General features: G+C 36.6%; 1 protein-coding gene across 1 annotated transcript in view; it reads right to left on the minus strand.

The window, feature by feature from the left end:
- TNPO1 (transportin 1) overlaps positions 1 to 24,676 on the minus strand; it is an 82,833-nt gene that overhangs the window by 10,057 nt on the left and 48,100 nt on the right. The window contains exons 6-18 of the mRNA XM_068990376.1: positions 22,901 to 23,034; positions 22,183 to 22,264; positions 19,000 to 19,122; positions 16,921 to 17,039; positions 12,264 to 12,324; positions 11,255 to 11,423; positions 7,258 to 7,410; positions 6,255 to 6,480; positions 3,921 to 4,092; positions 2,973 to 3,059; positions 1,491 to 1,598; positions 1,199 to 1,357; positions 1,032 to 1,119 (exon numbers count right to left, since the gene is read on the minus strand). Of these exons, the coding sequence (XP_068846477.1) occupies positions 1,032 to 1,119; positions 1,199 to 1,357; positions 1,491 to 1,598; positions 2,973 to 3,059; positions 3,921 to 4,092; positions 6,255 to 6,480; positions 7,258 to 7,410; positions 11,255 to 11,423; positions 12,264 to 12,324; positions 16,921 to 17,039; positions 19,000 to 19,122; positions 22,183 to 22,264; positions 22,901 to 23,034 (1,681 nt within the window). The remainder of the gene's footprint in view (positions 1 to 1,031; positions 1,120 to 1,198; positions 1,358 to 1,490; positions 1,599 to 2,972; positions 3,060 to 3,920; positions 4,093 to 6,254; positions 6,481 to 7,257; positions 7,411 to 11,254; positions 11,424 to 12,263; positions 12,325 to 16,920; positions 17,040 to 18,999; positions 19,123 to 22,182; positions 22,265 to 22,900; positions 23,035 to 24,676) is intronic.

Here is a 24,676-nt window from a genome sequence, read left to right on the forward strand (position 1 = left end):
TGAGAGAGAGAGAGAGAGAGAGAGAGAGACTCTGTGTGTGTGTGTGTGTGTGTGTGTGTGTGTGTGTGTGTGCGTGCGCGCGCACGCGTGCAGTCACTCAGTCATGTCCAGCTCTTCATGACCCCATGGACTGTATGGACACCAGGCTCCTCTGTCTATGAGATTTTCCTGGGAAGAATACTGGAGTGGGTTGCCATTTCCTTCTCCATGGAATCTTCCCAATCCAGGGATAGAACCTGTGTTTCCTACCTACAGCCTCTGCACTGGCAAGTAAATTCTTTACCACTGAGCCACCTGGGAAGTTCACAGTTAACAATACTGTATTGTTTATTTGAAAGTTGCTAAGATAGTAGATCTTAAAAGTTCTCAATCCACACACAAGTCTTGATATATGTCAATTACATCCTTAAAAAAAAACACTTGAGGGGGGCCTCCCAAAGCACACAGTATCAAACGAAAAAAAAAATTAAAATGAATATTTTAAACCAAGATTAAATGATGGGATACGGAAATGAAGAAAATTAACCAAAATTTGATTTAATCTATGGGTCTGACAGTAATTCAGGTTACATTATTCAAGCAATTGCTTCTTATCTTCACAAAAGGCTAAGACAAACACTATGCCACTAAAACAGGAAAAAAAAATTCATTTACTTTTAAGAAAACTAAAATTTCCTATAGTTTATGCTGATTTGTCATGAGAAAACCTGATTATATTATTATTTCTGGGTACCTCTACCAGTAAGAAAGAGGCCATTTAAGAAGTATCTATGAACTATCTCTAAAGCAATACTTTTCCAACTTTTCTTCAACAACATGAACACCTAATAAGCCACTGAAAGGATGGTGAATTCAAGGAAACAAGAGAATAGGGGTTTCCAAACCACCTGCTTCAATCAGAGTAGATTTAACCAATAAAATGTACATTAATACATGTCAGGATTTCATTAGACTTCAGTTTAATAATAAAAACCACAGCTGATGAAAAATAATGTTAAAAACCACATCACAGCAATAGAAAATATTCATACCTATACAAGGTTTAACATGCTGAAAGCAAGCTTTTGTCAGGTCACCTAGTAGGGCGAAGGAACTCTGTCGAACCTCTGGCATTTTATCCTGCAAGAAAGTGGCAGAAATTAATCCCAATGTGACACAGAGAACCAAAAATTTCTCGTTTTAATTCAGTAAATCTCACCTGCATGCACTGATACATTAGTGTTAGAATGTTACTTCGTGCTACCAGCTGTTCAATGTTGCCTCCAAGTCCTTCAGCCAGGCCACTGAGTAAATCAAGGGCCACTATCATAAAATCTTTATCTGGCGCCTCATATTGATCCGGTTGAGCATTGTTCAGCTGAAATTACACACAATTTTTTGAAAACTTACTTTAAAGCAATTACTGAAAAAGTTTTTATGCATTATGCCTATCCTTAGAAAAATGTTTCTGATGCCAAGAAGGGAGAGATATAAAAAACTTCTTTAAATACCATGGCTTGTGCAAGAGTCTTCTGTACTAGGTTTACGCAACGCTGATACACAGGTTCACAGTATGGAAGGAAGCCAGACTGCAGAGCTGTGGCAACTGAAGATAGGCACTGGAAAGGATAAAGTAGATGCATGTAACATTTCCAGGTATAATTAAGATTATGATAAATGCTTGAAAGCATACTCAATAAAATCCTGGTCATTTCTACTCTTCTGTAGTATAGCAATTTTATCTTTTCAAACCTCTATTTTGGATGCGGTTGTTGTTGCTAAGTTTACTAGCTGGTCAAGGGAGGTTTCCTCAGAAAAAATAGTTAAGGTTTCTATAATGAACATTATCTTTCAGGAACAAATTTCAGTATTAAGTATTCCTAGTTTTTTTCCTCAAATATGAGAGATTTATTTAGCTTCCCATCTTGGTCAATAATGTGGGTAGATCTCAGAATGTGGGCACATTCTGAGCCTTGCCTGGAAATAAATATATTTAGCTATAATTATTCTTTTTATTCTGTTGGGCCCAGAATTAGCCATTGTTCTTTGTCACAGAGGTTTTTACTTTGTTGGGTAGGGACCATTCAAGGCAGAAGTGATGACCCCTGAAATAATAGGGGAGACTAGAATGACTGATATGGCTCTATCAAAGTCAATTCATCCAGATTTAAGTTGCCACGTCTGAGTGTGTGTTCAGTTATTTGAATAGCATATAAACTTGGCAGGGGGAGGTGTTTAAAAAAAAGCATTTAAATACATGAAAAAACTTCAAACTATACAAAAAAGGTGTCGATGCTACTTCACATGTATATGAGTATATATATGCATAAACGATAAAAGAATCTAAGCTATATCAATTATGACATGGCTGTATATATAAAGAAATACAGTTAAGTAGAAATATATATATACACACTCATATGGAAAGATCTCCAAGGATAATTTACTATCAAGTACAACAGGTTAGAAAACATAAATTCAATAGTTTGTCCCTGGTGGCGCAGCGGTAAAGAATCCGCCTGCAATGCAGAGACAAGGTTCAATGCCTGGATCGGGAAGATCCCCTGGAGGAGGACATGGCCACCGACTCCAGCATTCTTGCCAGGAAAATCCCACACAGAGGTAAGAGGTACCTGGTGGGCTACCCTATATGTGGCGGCAGAGTTGGACACGATGGAAGAGATGGAGCACACAGGTCAAGTTATATGGAGCTGCACGTTTATTCAGCATTTTAACAGAAATGGTTCAGAATGTAAATTAAGACTTATTACATATAGTCATTATAGGTCTGAATATGTGTTTTTTGGATGAAAAACAGGTTAACTAACTGTTGCCAGCTTAGCATACCTCTGGAGAAGGGAATGGATACCCACTCTAGTATCCTTGCCTGGGGAATTTCATGGACAGAGGAGCCTGGAAGGCTACTGTCCATGGGGCTACAGAGTCTGATGCAGCTGAGTGACTAACACACATACGCATGGTCAACAGCATACCTCAAGTAAAGGGAAGAGGTCTTTATCTTCATCCTTTAACATGTTCCATTTCTGGATCAGTGGAGGCATTAGCATCTGGATATATTCCTAAATTACAATGATGAAAAACACAGAAAGCTCCACTATCATATGTAAACAAGTCCACACCGAGTCTATGAAAACTAAAATCCATTTAGAATAATTGTATAAAATTTTTACAGAAAGAATTTTAAGACTTATTCTTTGAATTTTTTTAGTTCCATGACCTGTGATACGTAATGACTTGCTGTTCAGTAGGTTATAAATGACAGATAAATTTATTAAAGACATTGTAGAAAAAGATTCATAATCATTTAAATGTTCTTACTAAGAAAGAATCCCTGCAATCAAATCAATAAACAGTCATCATGTAAACTGGAGCATAGATTCCAAGTAGTCTAATCTAAGATATTAGGAAACCCCCTACCAAACAAAACCAAAACAACCATCAAAGCAAACCCACAAACAAGTGTCCTGCACCAAGTGTTAAGCATAACCTATAAACACAGACTATTTCTTAAGATGTTTTACAGGGTAATCATAAACAAGAAGTCTATTCTTCAGCAGGGGATTTCAAGCTATATTAAAATTCAAATATTAAATCCCATTTAAACAAATCAGATTCACCCATCTCTTCTATTCTTAACTCTGAAATCCAGAGTATAAAACGTTTATCCCCTTTCCTTTTGTCACTCTAAAATGTGTTGGTATATTCATGTGATAAGCTGCCCTAATTTTCACACCCTGCACGTATTTCTCTTTTTTAATATTATTTAAAAGTAAGTACACTTGCTATCTTTTTCAGCCCTATATTCTTAAAGCCGCAGACACTAAGTGTTCACACCTCCCTAAACATTTTTCAAATATATGACATATTGAGTATAACTATGCTTTATATTTTTCTCATAATGGTTCATCACAGATACTTACAGGTTTGTTTAAGTGATGTCCTACTGAGTCTGCTAAAGTTCCTATGGCATCATAAAGAATGAGCAAGTTCTTATGCTGGTATTTACTAAATGCGAAGACCAAGGTATCAAGTATATAAGCAAGGTAAGGAACAAGTTCTGTACAAGCCTCCTCTTCAAGGGTAGCAAAGGCACTATAATTTAAAAAGGGAGAGATATTACTATTGTAGAAAAGAAACAGTTCCCAACAGAGACAAGAAATTAAGTATAGAGTTTAAAGAATACTTATTTACACGCACATCTCCCTACCTCACCACACCAGATACTTATTTTTATCATTTCCCTCCCATTCCTTACCACTTACTTCAAAGAGATTGACACTTATGGGTATCTGCTTAACTACAATGGTAAAGTCGAAAACTGCTGGTTCAATCAACAGTTTATTTGGTGTTTACTATTTTAGTGACTGAGGGCTGGGGACAAAGCAACGAACAAAACAATGTTCCCTTTCTCAGGGAGTTTACATTTTACTGATGTTCCAGACTAATGACACCAGAATTAAAACTATTAAAACTTACATTAGCATATGTAACATAGATAGCTAACAGGAATTTGCTGTTTGTTTCAGGAAACTCAAATAGGGGTTCTGCATCAACCTAGACAGATGGGATGGGGCAGAAGATGGGAGGGAGGTTCAAAAGGGAGGGGATGTATATTCCTATGGCTGACTCATGTTGAGGTTTGACAGAAAACAACAAAATTTTGTAAAGCAATTATCCTTCAATAAAAAATAAATTAAAAAAAAAACCAAAAAAACTCAACCTTCATTTGCATACCAAGCGCCACAAAAAGATAGAAGCAGCTTTAACAGTGTGTTTGAGATGTCTGAGAACACAGCAGTATCATGGTCTCTCAAATGCTTTTCTTAGTGGGAGAGGGAATGAGGTGCTGGCAGCCACAACTTTTCAACTGCAAGAATAAATTCCAAAGTATCTAATACACGGCATGGTGATGACAGTTAATACAGCACTGAGTACTCAGAAGCTGCTGAGTTACCTATGTTAATCGTGGTGAGTGTTCTACCATATTTATGTGTATCAAATCAACATGTTGTATACTTTAAGTATTGCAATTATGTTTGTCAATTTTTCCTCAGTAAAGTTTAAAATTTTTTCTCTAAGCCCTATACTATACATGAGAATGCACGAAGCATTTGTTATTAGAAATTTGTTTACTTGTAGCTTATTTGTTAGGACAAATACACAAGAAAGGAACAAACTCTAGGGTCTCAGGGCAATTACTTCAACTTATACCTAAATTCTTCTTGACTTTAAGGTGTATCTGGCCCTTCATTTGTGAAATTAAGGTTATAGTAATCTCTCCTAGCCAGACAGGAATTTCCTAAAATGATAGGCTTAAGCCATTTGTTAATTAAAGTCTTGTTCATTAACACTGAACTGTATTTCTTTCATGGCACTTTCCATAATTATATACTTACTAGCCTATAAATTTTAAGATGTCAGAGACTGTACGCACAATATTTTATATATGTCTAACAATTAGTAAAAAACCTTGCTGAATGAAACATCTACCAGAAATCAAGTATAATGTATACCCTCCCTTCCCTTGAAAAAAAAATTGGTGCTATTAATCACCAAAGCTCCCTTGTTTAACTTTCTTTCATATCATTATGAATTTGAACTCTTTCAAATCTGGTAGAGTCTAACTACACTTAAACTTACTTTACTCTCTTTCAGCAGCTATTCTTCCTTATTAACAAAGAAAACAGTAGGAACAATTCTACTTGAAAAATTAAGAACTAAAAACATAAATGGCAAGCGTTTTTAGAACATGAAGATTTCTTCCAGAAAACTGAAGTATTCATAGTAATGAAACCGCTGATCTGATGAACAGACAACCCCAAATGCAACTGAAGTGGTTACTGGAGTTGAACCACTGTGGCAGATGGGTGGTCACCGCGGGACTTCCTGAGGAGTTATGGAGCTGACTGTAGACTAAAAAAGTCAATCCTGCTCAAACTTTTCTATTTCTCCAAAAATAGGACGCTTGTCACAACCACTCCAAATATCTGTGGGAATGAGGGTGAAAGATAACGCTAATGTTATAGGCAGTGAGGAAAAAAAAAAAAAAATTGAAGAAAATAGCAAATACAAATCTCTAGTTAAGAGTCTCACTTGGATTTGCAAAACCATCAGCTGGAAGATACGGATAACAAAAAAAATCCCATTAATAGTTTAATATCAACATTTCATCACAGGCTTGAAAATTAGTTTCTCCCTGAAATCCGCACACTCCCTTCTCCCACCATGAACAATTTGTTATGAATCTGTCCTACCTGCAGGCAGCTTCTTGTACTCTCTTGTTGCTATCCAGGATACGTTTTAGCAGTTCTGTCATTAATGGCTTCAGGTACGTGTCTGGGGGCTGGCTGACTACCCAGTGTGCATAGCGGCTAAGAGTCCAGCACGTTATGGAACGCACAAGAGCCTTTTTATCAGAGAGGCACTGAATAAGGTGAGGAATGAGCTCAGGTAGGTATGGAATCATGCCTTGCATGCAACCTAGGAAAAAAACCCCAAATACTTCAGGAAGTGCTCAAACTTGGTTAAAATTATTTAAGTTAAATATTAAACTGATAGATGCAGCAATGAAAAATATTTAATCATTTCTATTCTAGTAAGTATATTTAATAATGTTTCAAAACTTTTAAATAACTGAAATGAGAGCTAACTGCTCTTAAGTATCTTCTAGTAGGGTTCATTGTTCAGTCACTCCCTCGTGTCTGACTCTGTGACCCCATGGACTGCAGCACACCAGGCTTCCCTATCTTCCTAGTAGGGATAGGAAAGCTCATTTTACTTCTGCTACAGAAATTATGCAAAATGCTTCAATTTCTTATAGATAGATATTCATAGCTAGGAAAGAATAGTAGTTCTTTCTAGGGTCAGTGACACTTGACTTACATTCCTTACACCTACATATGAAGTTATTTTTCTAGCAACAGGGATGTTTCCAAGATCAGGACCCTCTCATTCTGTTCTCTTCATGACAACAAAACCATTTGCAAAATATCTGGCTGGGGCTGTAAGTCACTCTATGGTTGTTTAATAACAATTAACTAGCCCAAAAGTACAAATTCATTCTAAGATGGCTTTTAGACCTCAAATATCTTTTTTAAGGTTAATATGGATCACAGTCTTATCTACCTCAACAGTCCTATCTTCCTAGGAACACAAATCAGTAAACAAAGTATGTGAATCGTTTCTGCTTAATTAAAGTAGCCATGTCACATTAGCACCTACTGAGGACTTGACAGTTTAAGTCTGACTCAGACTTACCTTCAGCAATTGCTCCTAAAACCAAGATGCCTGATTCTTTAACAACCCATTCATGATGAAAAAGTAATTCTTTCAAAAGGGGCAAAATATGTGGCAAAAGTTCATCACGATATACATTTGCAAGAACATCTAGGGCGGCTGCAGAACATTTTCCTAAGGAAATATTTAATTCAAAAATGTTATATTAACTTCTACTATCATTCAGTTATATAACTATAAATCTATCAATATGTAGATAAAATTTGTACATTTTTACCTCTACGAAGTTTTAAAGAATTCAATTAAATAGGAGGTAATCACAAGAAAAAATTCTATTGACCAAGACACTTTATGACCAAGAATCAGTAAACTAATCATGAAAATCTTTTGTATATGACTACCATTTTTTTTTTAAAAATAAAGCTGTTACAACTGGGCAGAAATAACACTTTACTCATCAATAAGGATCTTAGTTAAACTGTATGGTAGTTTCACTCATATAAATATTACACTGCCATGAAACAAAATGAAATCTTTAAGTACTAATACAGAATGAGTTGTATGATGTGCAGAAAAGAATTAGCAAAGTATACACAATCTGATTTCACTTCTGGAAAATCAGCTTCTCCTCCAGAAAAGAACATGCAGGCATACCTCAAATACTGCAGGTTCAATTCTAGACCACTGCAATGAAGTGAGTAAAATCAAACTTTTCGTTTCCAAGTACGTATAAAAGTTATGCTCAAGTTATAGTGTTATTTATATTAAGTGTGCAATAGTCTTATGTCTAAAAAAACCAGGTATACACCTTCACCGATACACACTTTATACCTAAAAAAATGCTAACCATTATCTGCAGTTTTAACATTGCTTCCTTGCTAAGCATAATCATTTCTAACTTTTTACTTCAAGTAAGAGATATGCAACTCTTCCCTTCACTTGAACATTCAATTGGACCGTGAAAGGTTATTAACTGGTCTAATTTCAAGTGTTGTGTCTCAGAGAACAGGGAGGCCCAAGTAGAGGGGGAGAGATGGGGAATCGCCTGTGGACAGAGCAGTCAGAACACATAAAACATACATACAGTCCTCTTGTCTTATGAGCACAGTCCATGGAGTCCCAAAACAATTATAACAGTTAACATCAAACACCACAGATGACACACTGTCATAACAAATATAATAACAAATCTTATTCCAAGAATTACCAAAATGTGACAGAGATACAAAGGCGAGTAAATGCTACTGGAAAAATGGCACCAACAGACTTGATCAATGCAGGGTTGCTACAAACTTCACTTTATAAAAAAAATGTATTATCTATGAAGTGTAAGAAAAAACTGTAGCAGACTGGTTCCAAATCGGGAAAGGAGAACGTTAAGGCTGTATATTGTCACCCTGCTTATTTAACTTATATGCAGAGCACATCATGCAAAATGCTGGACTGGACAAAGCACAAGCTGGAATCAAGATTGCTGGGTTCGAAATATCAATAACCTCAGATATGCAGACTACACCACCTTAATGGCAGAAAGCAAAGAACTAAAGAGCCTCTTGACGAAAGTGAAAGAGGAGAGTGAAGAAGTTGGCTTAAAACTCAACAATCAGAAAACGAAGATCATGGGATCTGGTCCCATCAATTCATGGCAAATAGATGGGGAAACAGTGGAAACAGCGACAAACTTTATTTTGGGGGGCTCCAAAATCACTGCAGATGGTGACCGCAGCCATGAAATTCAAAGATGCTTGCTCCTAGGAAGAAAAGTTATGACCAATCAAGATAGCATATTAAAAAGTAGAGACATTACTTAGCCAACGAAGTCCATCTAGTCAAAGCTATGGTTTTTCCAGTGGTCATGTATGGATGTGAGAGTTGGACTATAAAGAAAGCTGAGTGCTGAAGAATTGATGCTTTTGAACTGTGGTGTTGGAGAAGACTCTTGAGAGTGCCTTGGACTGCAAGAAGATCCAACCAGTCCATCCTAAAGGAGATCAGGCCTGAATATTCATTCACTCTAATCCTTTGGCCACCTGATGCCAAGAACTGACTCATTTGAAAAGACCCTGATGCTGGGAAAGATTGAAGGTGGGAGAAGGGGACGACAGGGGATGAGATGGTTGGATGGCATCACCAACTCGATGGACTGAGTTAGTAAATTCTCGGAGTTGGTGATGGACAGGGAGGCCTGGCGTGCTGCAGTCCATGGGGTTTCAAAGAGTCGGACACCACTGAGTAACTGAGCTGATGAAGAGTAAGAAAGCAAAGCGTGACAGACTAAGGTAAGCCTTAGTACAGATGAGTAAACATACAGATGAGTGAAAAGAAGTCCCTCCCCAATGCAACATACATTATTACTTTTGCAGTTATCTACATTAAATCTTAACTCATCCTCCCCCTAACCTTACAGTTGGTATAAAACGGAAGTAATTTGTGATAGTAATGAAGACCTTGGGTTTTCCTGTTCTGTAACATATGGGTTCCAGAACTACTTGTGCCACCAGAACTAGCTATGCTAACCTTGGGCAAGTTTCTCTTTTTGCAGTATCTTTGCCTGCCTAAGGCTGTTGAAAAGATTACACGTGATATGCATACAAAGCCCTTGGCTTAGGGCTGGGCACATTGGTCACTCTAAGGAATTGTTAGTTACAGGGAACTAAATGGGAGTAACCAGCATTATTCCAAATGAATGACACAGTTGATGACGATCATTTACGTCCTTAACCATGCCATCAGTTATTAGAAATCTCAGTCTTCTGAATCACAGAGTGGTTCTTAACTGGTGGTGACTTTGTGTCCCAGGGACCGTCTGGGAATATCTCAAGACACTGCTGCTTGTCGCAATTGTGTGTATTCTCCCTCTAATCTCCTGCGCTACTGCCATCTACTGGAGAGAGATCAGGGATGCTGCTCAGAATCCTGTAGTGGGCAGAACAAGCCCACAACAAAGAATTAGTGGCCCAAAACATCCAATGTGCTGTGAACTACAGAAGTAAAGATTTAAAAACCAGCAACCAAGCAAAACCGAAACACAGGTGTCGAGGTTCTCCACAGAGTTATCTGATTAGTGTGTGGCCCACAACACAGGCTGAACAGATGATATGGATTTGTAGCTAATACTGAAAACAGAAATTTTAAAAAGCCTATTTGGAAGTCTGGATGAGAAAGGGATTTACATTATCTTAGAAATATGCATGATAATCAACCAATCCTCATGCAAATTATGACATACAAAAAAATAAGTTACGAAAACAGGAAAAGCCACGGCCAATGTTCCTATTTTGTATGTATTTTGCATCAAACATACATTTTGCATCCAACAAAACACATTTCCTATATATTTTGTATCCAACAAAACACTTTGAGAAGGAATATCATGACAAGCAAATGAAGAACAGACCCATCAGGAAGAAACAAAACAAAGCCACAGTAAGATCATTACTTCACACCCAGAAGAAGACACTCAAAAATTATTGGCAAACATGTGAAGAACCTGTAGCCTTTAAGACACTGCTGGAGGAAAGCAAACGGCAAAGTAAGGGTGAAAAACAGTCTGGCAGTACCTCAAAATATTGAACATAAAAGTTTCCATGAGATCCAGTAATCCTATTCCTGGGTATATACCCAAGAGAACTGAAAACTTAGGACCACATACACCTTACGTTAACTGTTCACAGCACGACTACTGACAGCGGCCAAAGAGGGGAAAGAAAACGTCCATCTGCTAACGAACAGATGAATCAGTCACAAAGACCACTTTTGTATGATTCCACTTATAGAAAATGTCCAGAGGAGCTCAGAATATGGGAGTGACTACTAAGTATGTATTTTCTCTTAGGGTGACAAAAATGTTTCAAAATTTACTGAGATGATGGTTGCACAACTCTGTGAATACACGGAAAACCACTAAATTGTATTCTTTTGTATGGTTAAGTGAACTGTGTATGAGGGCACTGTAGGATGTGAGTTATTTCTCAACTAAACTGTTATCCAAGCAGGCGACTGTGCTGCTCTGACTTACTTAGATTCCAGTCAGAAATCGTGTCATCGTCATCAATTTCATCATCGTCGTCCTCCTCCTCTTCAATCCCATCTTCATCATGCTGCTGAGCCACTGTCCTTGATCGATGAAACCGTGGCCTGATATCTTGCTCACTATCAGGAATTGTTTCATCTTCTTCAACATCACCCTGTGTATTTTTTAAAAGGAAAATTCTGGTTATATTCATATAAGCTAATAGTATGTATATGGGTAAAAGAATGAGAATATTCACAGAGAGCATGACATATGATTCTGAAATACGGCTGATGCTTGAACAGTATGGGTTTGACCTGCAGGCCGACAGATAGCGTGACATGATTCTGAAATACAGTTGATGCTTGAACAATATGGGCGTGAACTGCATGTCCAGTTCAAACAGGATGCAGATTTCTCTCCAGTAAATGAAGTATTAGATGACTACATAATCTGTGGTTGAATTTGCAGATATGGAACCATGGACAGGGCCAACTGTGAAGTTATATAGGGATTTTTGATTGCACTGGAGGTCAGTGCCCCTAATATCCCATTGTTCAAGGGTCAGCTGTATACATCTTCTGCTTGCCCCTGTGTAGAAAATAGCTCTTTGTGAAGGGAAAGAATAGGCTATCACATAACCCATGATAGATTATCAGGGATTCTGAACCACATAAGATGGTTTCCCAACATCTGGTATAATCTAGAGTATCTGAATTAAATTCAGAACATATTTTTAAGATTATTTTAAAATGAACCCCAGTCAGTCAGAATTAACAGGAAATTCACGCTAACTCTACTAGTGTCACCATCTAGTTAGTTTCAATTAAGCTAGAATCTACTGCCAGTCAAATTCATTATGTTTGCTTCTATCTTTAACTCCATTGCATATTACATAACAGAAAGCCTATTTAAATAGAGCCTACTCTATAATAAATGTCCTATTAGTCAAATTCAAAGATCTGTAAGTCAGTGAAAATAAACATCCTTATTCATCAGGGAATAGTTTCCTTACCTTAAGTAGGATAATGTCTATATCTGAATACTTCATGCCATTCACTAACACAGGGATCAACCTATAAAGACAGAAATTCATGAAACAAAGATCTAAAGATCTCAAAGTCTCAACAACCTCATGAATACTAATAATACCACCACTACTGTTAACACTGCCTTATAGCATATTCTATGTCTGCCCTTCTCCAATGATGAGTACTCCCAATATGCATCTTAGGCCTCTTACATACTCATGCACAGAATCTACTGGATGGAACTTTAGAGTGGACAAGATAGCTTGTCAAGAGTGCTTAATACATGAACGAACATTCCCAATTCTTAAAGACTGATGTTCCGTGATGCAAGACTAAGAACAACGGAAACAATCTAAATGTTCATCAGTAAGGGCCTGGTTAAAAATAAGCTATAACTGGGGATTTCCCAGCAGTCTAGTGGTTAGAACTCTGTACTTTCACTGTAGGGGCCAGGTTTTAATTCCTGGTTGGGGAACTAAGATCCTGTAAGGACTTTATTTTTGGATGCACACAGTCATAAAGAAACACATGACAGTGAAATTGGAAAAACAAAAAACCACCGGTGCAAAATACATAAAAAGCTCATATCCATTTGTATTAAAAACAATGAGATTCCTAGCCACAGCAATCAGGTAAAAAAGGATGCATTCCTATATACTAACAACAAAAGATCAGAAAGAGAAATTAAGGAAATAATCCCATTTACCATTACATCAAAAAGAATAATACCTAAGAATAAACCTACTCAAGGATGCAAAAGACCAGTATTCAGAAAACTATAAGATACTGATGAAAGAAATAAAAAAATGACACAGACGGAGAGTTATCCCATGTTCTTTGATTAGAAGAATCATTACTGTCAAAATGACTATACCACTAAAGCCATCTACAGATTCATTGCAATCCCTATCAAATTACCAATAATATTTTCCACAGAACTAGAACAAATAATCTCATTATTTGTATGAAAACGCAAAAGACCCTCAATAGCCAGAGCAATCTTGAGAAAGAAGACAAAGTTGGAGGAATCAGGCTCCCTGACTTCAGACTATACTACAATACTACAGTAATCAAAATAGTATGGTACTGGCACATAAATAGAAATATATTTCAGTCAGACAGGATAGTAAGTCCAGAGCTAAACCCATGTATCTATGGTCACCTAATCCATGACAAAGAAGACAAGAATATACAATGCAGAAAAGTGTCTTCACTAAGTGGTGCCAGGAAAAGTGGACAGCTATACACATAAAAGAATGAAATTAAACACTCCCTAACACTATACACAAAAATAAACTTAAAATGGATTAAAGACCTAAATTTAAGGCCAGACACTATAAAACTCATAGAGGAAAGCATAGGTAGAACACTGACATAAATTGCAGCATGATCTTTTATGATCCACCGCCTAGAATAATGAAAAAAACAAAAACAAACAATTGGGACCTAATTAAACTTTAAAATGCTTCTGTACAGCAAAGGAAACCATAAATAAGATGAAAAGACAACCCTCAGAACGGGAGAAAATATTTGCAAACAAAGCACACAACAAGGACTTAATCTCTAAAACACACAAATAGCTCATGCAGCTCAAAAAAAAAAAAAAAAGACAAAAACAACCCAATCAAAACGTGGAAGATCTAAATAGACATTTCTCCAAAGACACACAAGTGGCAAAAAGGAGCAAATGAAAAGAAGCTCACCATAAAAAACAACAAAAATAATGCCATTTGCAGCAACATGGACAGTCCTAGAGATTGTCATACTGAGTGAAGTTAAGCCAGAGAGAGAGAAAGACAAATATATCGCTTGTATGTGGAAAGAAAAAAAAAAAGGTACAAATGAACTTACAAAACAGAAATAAAGTCACAGATGCAGAAAACAAACTTATGGTCAAGGACAGGGGGTGGCGGGGGGGGTCGGGGGGTGTTGGGCAGGATAAATTGGGAGATTGAGATTGATTAAATAAATACAGTTTATATAAAGTGGGTTTCCCATGTGGCACAGTGGTAAAGAATCCACCTGCTAATTCAGGAGATACAAGAGATATAGGTTTGATCGCTAGGTCAGAAAGATCCCCTGGAGAAGGAAATGGCAACCTACTCTAGTATTCTTGCCTGGGATATCCCATGGACAGAGGAGCCTGGTGGGCTACAGTCCACGGGGTCACAAAAGAATTGGATGTGACTGAGTATGACGACCATATATAAAACAGGTGACTAAGCAGAGCACAGGGAACTCTAGTTAAAATTCTGTAATGGCCTGTATGGGAAAAGAACCTAAAAATGAGTGGATATATGTACACGTGTGCCTGATTCACTTTGCTGCACATCTGAAGCTAACAGAACACCTTCTACTTTATTTCTAAATGGCTGATATTTTTACAATGAGCCTAGAGTCAGTATTTCTATTCCTTTTAATAAAAGAGATGATAGTGTTTAAAACATAAAAACAGAAAATTTGAAGGATTTTATTCAAAAGAAATAAGGCAAGAAGGAAGAAAGAGTTCTATGGACAAGGTTATCATAGTCTGATAAAAGTTCAGAAATTTTGTTTTTAATTTCTTAAGAGAACCATGATGTCTGTAAACATGGAATTTCAGGTATACTGAAATATTTATAACTAGCTAAAAAAAAAAATGTATCAAAACATGTTAGGTAAAGGTCAGAACACTAACTTTAGTTCTGCTTGCAGCTATGATGGTTTTCATCCTTGACAGGTTTCTTACACTTTGTTTTCTCACTGTTCATACTCTTGCCTGGAGAATCTCATGGATGGAGGAGCCTGGTGGGCTACAGTCCATGGGGTCGCGGAGTTGGACACGACTGAGCGACCTCACTTCACCAAATATACCAGCCACTGGGTTGTTTTCTACGGATCAATTAGTTAATAAGCCCCAGGAGATATTAATGTATTATGTGTAAGAATAAAGGTGGGAAAAAAGCAAAATAATCCTGATGAAAAAAGACCTGTTCTACCAGATGACAAATGCTGAATAACCAAAAGAACATACTACTGGCTAAAAACAACAACAAAAACCACACAACACAGCCCAGAAACTGAGAAAGAATTTAATCCTGTTCTTTGTTACATTAATGCTTTCTATGTGAAATAAGAGATCTCATTTTGATCTTATCTCATCAAAAGATCAGCTAAAATTGCTGATCTTTTAGCCTGCTACCAAGTTACTGGTTGCTTAAAAAAATCTGGATTTTATTAGGGTAATGAAAGACACCACCAATCTATAACTGCTCTTATCATCTCCTAATGTTAGAGCTTAGGTTTGCATTAATAAAATCTCTTCAGCTTTGTAAGAATTAATGTCTGTTTTTTATAAGACGGAGGTGTAAGCACACTTTACTCCCCAATAAATTCTAGATTGACTAGAATTAAATATAGGTGTAATAAAATATAGGTGGAATTGTTTTCTTGCTAAGAACTGACTACATGAAAATGAGAACATCCGAGTATACTAACTTCTGAAAAAAGTGTGACTCCACTAATACAACATATTAAAACAAATGGTTATTTTTTGTGTGTATTAGATAGCTAAGATTAGAAAAACTGTAACTAATGATGGCAAAAGTTGTGGCAAGATGAGACACTGCTAGTGCATTATAAACTGGTGTAACTTCACTAGGGAATACCATGATGGAACAGCACTTCAAAGTTTAGACTACTGACATGGAGGAAAGGGCACAACTTACAGTGACTGACAGGGGCCAACCACAAAACAGTAAAGATAGATGCCTTATTCATACTATCAAACTTCTTTCTTTCTAAAACACTGATATATGACATCTGGTATACAGTACTGGGCTCAGGTGGCTCAGGGATAAAGGATCCACCTGCCAATGTAGGAGATGTGGGTACAATCCTTGGGTTGGGAAGATCCCCTGGAGGAGGAAATGGCAACCCACTCCAGAACTCTTGCCTGGGAAATCCCAAGGACAGGGGAGACTGGTGGGCTACAGTCCATTTAGTCAACTGAACATGCACACATGCATACAGTATTAACACAGGAAAAAACACATTAAAAGACAGCACACCAAAAATAACAACTGATTACTTAAGGGGGTGGAAATCCAATGGAGTTTAAGTTTACATGTAGAAAATTAAGTTTATGGGTCCGTATTTTAATTTCAAAAGAATGTGAGCACTACTTTTAAAAGTAACTGACTTTAATTGATTTCATCTATGTTTCATAAATCACTGCTTTTTACCTAAAAATAATAGTTTTACATCAATTATCTCAATACTGGAAAAATGTATTTAAAAAACTGACTTAACAGCATTCATTGGGTTAAAAATAGACTGAACAATATGTTAACCAAAAACTCTTACCACAACTAGTAAGGTCTTTGGAGGGGGGAAAAGAGTCCATAGTCAAAATTACAAGATTATAAAAAACTGCCATGGATTATCCAAAGTAAGTTATGATTCACAGCATAAACCACCCTCATGTAGTTTAGGAAACAAAAGGAATTGCTTCTTAAATAAATGTCTTTACTTATACCATCAGTAAAATTAAGCTCAACTTCTTCAGAACTTAACTACCCGATGGCCTAAGTATGCAACCTAAAAACATGAAAGTAAGGAGTCACTGTTAACAAAACAGCACCGCTAAGAAGAAATACTTACTTGGGAAGATGCCGTATGAGGACATCTTTGCATATTGGCTGCTCAGCCAAAGTGAGCCAAAATTCGCAGGCTTCTAAAGCCACATTTTCATCTTGATCTTGGGTCCTCTGTAGCATGTACTGTAAACAAAAGATCTTTAGTATTAATCAGTTTAAAGCATACAATTAAACCTAATCCAATTTCAGCAAGTTAAGAGTCCTTTGCTACGGGCCTTACCCTTTACAGCAGTTCTCAATTTAGGGTTTGGATTTTTTTTTAAAAAGCCTCCTAATCAATTCTAAAAAGCAGCCAAACTTAAGAGCTACTGTTTTAGAATGTTGCCTAATATAAAGTGTCCAATTCATGTCTGTGTGCTTCTCAGAATAAACTCCACTAAACCTTTCATAAAATGGACAATCTTTTTATAACTACCCAAGCTGTCTCTTATAATTACAACTATCCCTTGAACCAACCAAGGGTAGGGGTGCCAACCCTTCAAGCAGTCAAATAATCCACATAAATAGCCAATCTCCATATATACAGCTCCTCATCTGCAGTTTCAGCCAATCTTGGATTATGTAGCACTGTAGTACATATTTAGTATACAAAAAAAATCTGTCTATGAGTGGACCCATGCAGTTATAACCTGTGTTGTTCAAGGATCACCTATATATATTTTAATACTCCCAATATTTAAGAAGATATAAACATATTATACAAGATTTTTTTTAAGAAAGTAGAGACATTTGTCCACTGCAATTTTCAGTTGCCAACAAAATAGGTTTATCATGTCCTTTGAACATACCAAGCCAAATTCACTTAGTTGGAAGGACATCTATCTGATCTCCAAATCTATCCAAACCTACCCTCCTTTAAAACAACATCCCCAAACCAGGAAATCCCCCGGAGACCCAGCGGCTATGATGCAGTGCTCTCTCTGCTGGGGCCCTGGGTTTGAACTAAGATCCTGCAAGCCGTGCAGCTCGGCAAACCCACCCCTCCATAAAAACCTTATACTCAAAAACAAAAGAATCAAAGGCACGAATTCCCAGTGTACCTGGGGCTGAAACTGGGGTCAAGTGATGAATTCCTGAATGAAACATTTCATATTACAAAATACAGCAACACAACCACTGTGATAGGTCACCCCCTCCCTACTACAATGCTGAACATTGCTGAAGAAAGAATTGCAGCCTCACAAATTAGGTTCCCCAGGTGTGCCATGACAAATGATAAAACATTTTTCTTTATTTTCTGGTTAACTCCAAACTCTTAACGAAATTTTCAACCAACGCCACCTGATTCTTCCAAACACTTCAGAGAGAACAGATTTATCAGCAAAAATGTCATTTATTCCCATTTTGCTGCTACATATCCTTCTCACTACATCTATTTTTCCTCATGTTTTAGAAAAGGAATTGCTTAACATCATGAATGCTATCCTTTCTCTAACAGGTCTTAGAAATGCCATCCTTCAAGTACAACTATGTCCAGTAATATGAAAATTAGGCATGACTCTTTTAGCAATAATGAGTCTTACCCAATAAATTACACTGTCCTAATAATAAGCTATTATGTATTCCTTACTTTAATTATGGCTGATCGGTGATCAATGTACTTACATAAAATTATTTTAATCACATAAAAACGGAAAGAGAACCTTTTAAAATCTAAATGGTCTACTAGAACTCACTATAAAGATCATAAATTTTCAACTTAGAAATCTCACTGTTATCATAAATCAAAAGTTGATCAGATCAACTTACCAGTAACGTGTAGAAAACAAATTTTTATCTACTACAATTTTATTGGCCTAAGTTGTATCTAGTAAATACAAATAATCTAAATATTTCCTAGCTATATTACAGTTAAAAGCTATCTACTCCTGTAAATTACTTTCCTCTCTCTATAACATCTGAAATCTCATCAAAGAAAAATCGCCACAATGGTTAACTTATAATTTCAAGGCAATCATAATTAATTTTTATAAACCCCCCCAAATGTGACAGACACAAACCAGTGATCTCACACTGCATGTCTTGTGCCCAAGAATTTCCTCGAGGGGACGAGGAGGAGAGAGTTTTAAGTTGCTTGTATTACCTCAACTATATTATGCATGTGAGGGAGCAGGCGATCCATCCGAACTTCAAGCAGCATCACAAGCGCCCGGCACACATTTTTCCGTACCTCTGGTTCTTCATCACCGGCCAAGGCGAACAGATTCTATCGCACGAGAAAAAGTTTCTTCTAGTTAAATATTCCAATATACTAGAAAGGTTTATACATAATATTATCTTCCAGGTGGTAATATTTAAAGAAACTAAGAAGATATAGCACAAATAAAGGCTTATGAATTAACTGGCCCACAGTATTAGATTATAAAGACAAACACAGGAAGCTAACTGCCCAAAATTATGATTTCAGTAAATGATCTATAGCCGTTCTTTTAAACAGAGTATGAGTGGCTGTGTTCTGAAGTAATTTTTAGTTTTCGAGAATAAAACCATGTCATCAGGACAGAGGAGCATTCATCCAGTTCACCCAGAAGTAAAGTTAATTATTAAAATACAATCTGATTTACCCTTCAAAATTACTGTCAAGAGAGTATTCCTACCAACACTGATTCTTAACAGGCACATGTTCTATAAAAAAAAATCAACAATTGGGACATATATACAGAGAGTTTCTAACAACCTAACCCTCAATTGTTGTTCACTAAGTCAAACTATTAAAAAATAATAAAGGTAGCAATCAATCTGATGCTGTTCTCAGCAAGTTTCTCTAAAAGTGAAAAAAAAATCTGAATGGTTCTCAACTCCAAGATGTTGTTACTCAACTTTATAGACTGAGAGAGAAATGCAGGTTAGACATCATGTAACCTGCATACAAGTGGGGGACCTGAATTTGGAAAATTATGGGTAAGTCCACAGTCAGTTCACTATACCAACAAGCCTTCACTAGAAGTTGTCTCTTGAAAGGTTCAAGTGGAGATTCGAGAAGAAAAAACAGTAAGCCTTCCCCATCTCACTCCTGAGGTTTTACGTTACACACAAACACACACAAATTAAAAGCAGCAAAAAAAGAGCTAAAATAATTAAGTAAAATCCAGTGTGCCCCACTATCTCTTCCCAGGACCACAGAAACGTCTCTAAACAGATGAATCTGAAATCTTATTACAAAGAAAGGATAAGACAATAGAATAATTTAAATATCAAATGTGACAGTATGTTGCATTTTGAGAACTAATTTCTCCAAATCCTGCCTCTATTTCTGAGGCTTTCAAAACTCTGCAGTTGCACTTTTAATTTTACACAGTCAGAAATAGTACTGTTTTTCCAGCAGGTGCTGCTTATATACAATCTTTCATTAAATTTGATGCTGTCTTACCCATGAATACCCAGCTTTATCAAGGTATGTTATAGCCATTATTAGTGACCAATACACTTTTCATCAATCAACCTTGAGTATTCATTGGAAGGACTAATGCTGAAGCTCCAATACTTTGGCTACCTGATGTGAAAAAACTCACTGGAAAAACCCTAATGCTGGGCAAGACTGAGGGCATGAGAAGCAGGGGTGACAGAGAATTGGGACGGTTGGATGGCATCACTGACTCAGTGAACATGAGTTTGAGGAAACTCCAGGAGACAGTGAAGGACAGAAAACCCTGGTGTGCTACCGTCCATGGAGTCACAGAGCTGGACACAGTTTGGCGGCTGAACACCGCTCTTCATCAGTGCCACCAGACTCAGAGGCGTGACTTCAGCCCCTGATAAAACCACTGGCAACTGAAGAAAAGGATGAAGAACCGGGTGAGCTTCACTGTATTATCAAGCAGCAAAGAAGTGTTAATAATGGTATTTAACACTAACGGAAAATAATTTTAAATGTCAGGAAATGTTTTTGTTCCACTTGCTAAGTATGGTACTGTGGAATTTTTATTTTCAGAAAATTTTATTCTATATTACATCTCTGTATAAGATGCTGGTGTATCCATCACTGTTCTCTTTAAAGAGCTATGCAAGAACACTACTGAGTGGAAATACTATTGTAATTACAACAAAAACTACTGCTGCTTCTAAAAATGATAGCAGTAGCTATCATGTGGAGTGCTTACTTTCCATCAGACACTGTTCCATTTTTAGCAAATACCTTTATAACAAAGCAGGTCTATTATTAGGTTTATTAAAAACTGAAAATACCCATTAAAGGAGGTGTGCAAGCTGTGGAGCTGGGATCTGAACACAGGCAGTCTGACTCTCCAGACTTCTACTACTACCTGCATTAGAAGTAGTCCACTACCCTCTATCCTGAACTGGACTGAAACTCCTTGAAGAATAAAATTTATGTTCTGTCAGTACTAAGCACAGTAGGTACTCAGCAAAATGCATTGAAGACGCATAATTTTGTTTCAGTTTTCAAATGGCTCGAGGACTCTAATGGCTACTACTTGTAGTTCATTGGTTCAGTTCAGTCGCTCAGTCGTTTAAGAAAGAAGTTTGTCAATTTAAGTGATAAGGAAAAACGACAATTTCTCCTTAGCTCTTTCTGGTAATTTCCCAACAGGACTACCAGCAGTATGGTCTCTGGAGGATCTTTTTTTTTTTTTTTTTAAAGAACAGCTGGAAAAGAATAGACTATTTAATTAAGTTTCATATGATGAAAATAAAAGTGAAATACTTAAGGAACTTTAATAACCCTTTCAAAATCGCTGTTACTGAGCAGAAATTCTGAAAAGAAACTCCACTGCTTAGAGCCGAATGGCCAAAAAACTACATCTGTCATCTTTCCGCTTTTATTAAAAAGTAACTTCAGAAATACTCACTAAGATGCATCCATTTTTCTCCCAAACCTCTCTTTTTACATTGAAAACCAATGGAAAAAATAGAAGTACTATCCTTCCAGTCTAAACCTTTAGATTCTTTATCAAAGTAAGTTTATTCAACCTCTTCATGTTCCTATCACAAATGAGCTTGGAGGCTTAATTTCCATATGCAATTTGAACAGTACACTGAAGCAGAAATTTTTATAATCAAGGTATCAAACAAACATATATCACAATGTTTATACAAGTGAAAAACTCAGTATGAGAGGAAAAGTAGTTTTTTTCCCCAGTTAACGAGAATTATAAAGTTTAACTGTATCCAATTTTAATACTATCACAAGCAATTTAAATACTGCCAGTTCATAATTACAACTTACTATATTTATAAAACCATAAGCAGTTAACACTTTTCAACCTTCTCAAAAGTAAGGTGGGGGTGGGGGGGAGGAAACTCTTACCTCAATAAAGGAGTCAATGTGCAACATCAGAGCTTGAGTTCTGCTGATGATAAACTGATTGACACAGGCAACAGCATGAGACCTAGAAACAGAATTTAAAGTACGTTCATTGAAGCTATTTTCCATTTACAGAAGACTGGCAAGAATTTAAGAATTCCTCCATAAAAATATTATGGTGTACATACAGCCACATGCACACACGCACCATTAAGAAGACCGAGTCAAAATTCTCTATGTATTAACATATCCCTCACATTCTGTGTCAAGTGAAAAATGCAGGTTGTGGAATAATAACTTGTAAGAAAGTGTAAAAGTATCTGAAAGGACATGTTCACTCTCAAAAGTGGGAGGTTGGCTGGGAACGTAATGAGAATTATTTTAGATTTAAAAACAATGGGCATGCATTCCTTTCAAAAGGGCTTCCCAGGTGGCTCACTGGTAAAGAATCCACCTGCAACGCAGGAGACGTAGGTTCAGTCCCTGGGTTGGGAAGATCCCCTGGAGGAGGGCATGGCAACCCACTCCAGTATTCTTGCCTGGAGAATCCCATGGACAGAGGAGCCTGGTGGGCTACAGTCCTCGGGGTCGCAAAGAGGTGGCCATGACTTAGCAACGGAGCACACAGGCAATCACAGAAGTACTAGGTAATGCAAAATGAGGGAGTGGTCAGGTTTGTATCAGGGTTTATAAATGAATTTAATACTGGCTATACAGATACCTTATTTTTGGACTACTGTGCTTGAAGAACTGTAAAAATTTGGGAATCATGATGTTGAGCGGACGATCTAAAACATCACTATCTAAAATCTCAGCAGAATCTTCACAAATTTTCTGAAGGGCGCCAAATGCTCCCTGTAAAAGACATTTCAATTATTAGAATTAAAAATGAAGCTATTTTAAAAGCAAATTGAGGAATATTAACTAATTTGTATGGATTAATGTTCTCAGCCGACATAAAATCTGCATCATGAAATCCATATACTTAATCATCAATTTAAAGAAAAAGTATACCACTGATTTAAAACCGTAATAATGGCACATTTTAATTTTAGCATTAAATGACTCAGAATTAGAATTCTGGTTGGCAGGGACTGTAAGTAATGTCATCTAATTAAAAAACAACTTTTGAAGTATTCTTGTCAATTTTAAATCAACCCTAATTTTTCTATTAAATATTGGTTTGTTAAAACAATGTAAAACTCTACGTTTATGTATGAGTCTATTTAACCACTGTATCACTTCTTTCTGAAATACCAAAAGAAATCTTAATTATCATAATTATTTACATATAAATCATTCACTGATAAAAATTGTATTCAACTGGCAATTTCCCTACAACCATTTTACAACCAAGCGGCTTATCTGGAGAGCTCCTGTATACAACATCTAGCCTGCTAGTTACCTCAACCACCTCATTTACTCTTTTTATAATTACATCAGCAGTACGTTGGTGCTTATTTGCTACAGTACAGTTAACTCAGTACTGTATGACAGTGGCTCCACGATTTCATGATCATCAGTTTAAACTTTTTATTCTTGCAAAGTGCTTGCTTAAGATTTTGGTCTTTTATGTTGTGGTCTTTATACCAAAGCGCTATTTAAATTTTCATCAACTGTTACCCTACAGCTAAGTATTATTTTTATTTTCCTATAATCTTAGTGTATTTCCAAGGCATTACTAGAAAACATATATGAGAATGCAAGCCTTTTTCCTTTTGTTTTAAGAAGGGAGAAGAGTGACTTTTTAAGACTCCTTTTCGCTAGCTTCTCCTCTCCCTGGTCCTCTCTTCCCCAAGTCAACCCGGCAATAAAAGGTAAGTCAGAAAGACCACTCGATTCCTTTACATTAGGTTATTTTTATACCTGCCCTGCCTCCAAGCCTTGCTCTTTTTTGAGGAGATTGAGTCACTGCCTTAAGAGGGAAAACATCTAAAATGATTTCCATTTAAGACATCGTTTTCACCTGCTAATGAAAGAGATGGTTAAGATCCTCATTAGGTGAGAAATTACAGGAAAACAAATCCATACAGACTCCCTCTTATCCCCCCAAATGGAAAGGTTGCTACTGACCTGATCAGTGACAAACAACAAGAGACTATAATTTATAATTAAAACAATACTAGATGTACCTCAGATGTATCATACAAGAGGCACCAAAAAACTTAGAGACACTGAAAATGTACCCATGGTTTGGGAATTCAGTAAATTTAATTAAGTCCATCTTCAAAAAATACCACAACTGATTAAGCTTGACAACAGCTTTGCTGATGATACATATACACACCCAAGAATAGCTCTAAAATACAAAAACAGAAGATTTTTCTCTGTAGGAAGTATACTAAAGAGGTTTCATAACTTAATGGTCTTTATGGAAAACAGTAAGGTAAATGATCACTCACTTAAAAAGGTAACTTTAGGTCTCTAAGTTTTGATGTTTTTTGTTTCAGAGGAATTCTTTTTTCTCAAGATTAGTAATACACAACATGACAAGAAA

The sequence above is a fragment of the Capricornis sumatraensis genome, chromosome 18 (genome assembly GCF_032405125.1).
Source record: "Capricornis sumatraensis isolate serow.1 chromosome 18, serow.2, whole genome shotgun sequence".
In the NCBI taxonomy this organism is placed as follows: domain Eukaryota; kingdom Metazoa; phylum Chordata; class Mammalia; order Artiodactyla; family Bovidae; genus Capricornis; species Capricornis sumatraensis.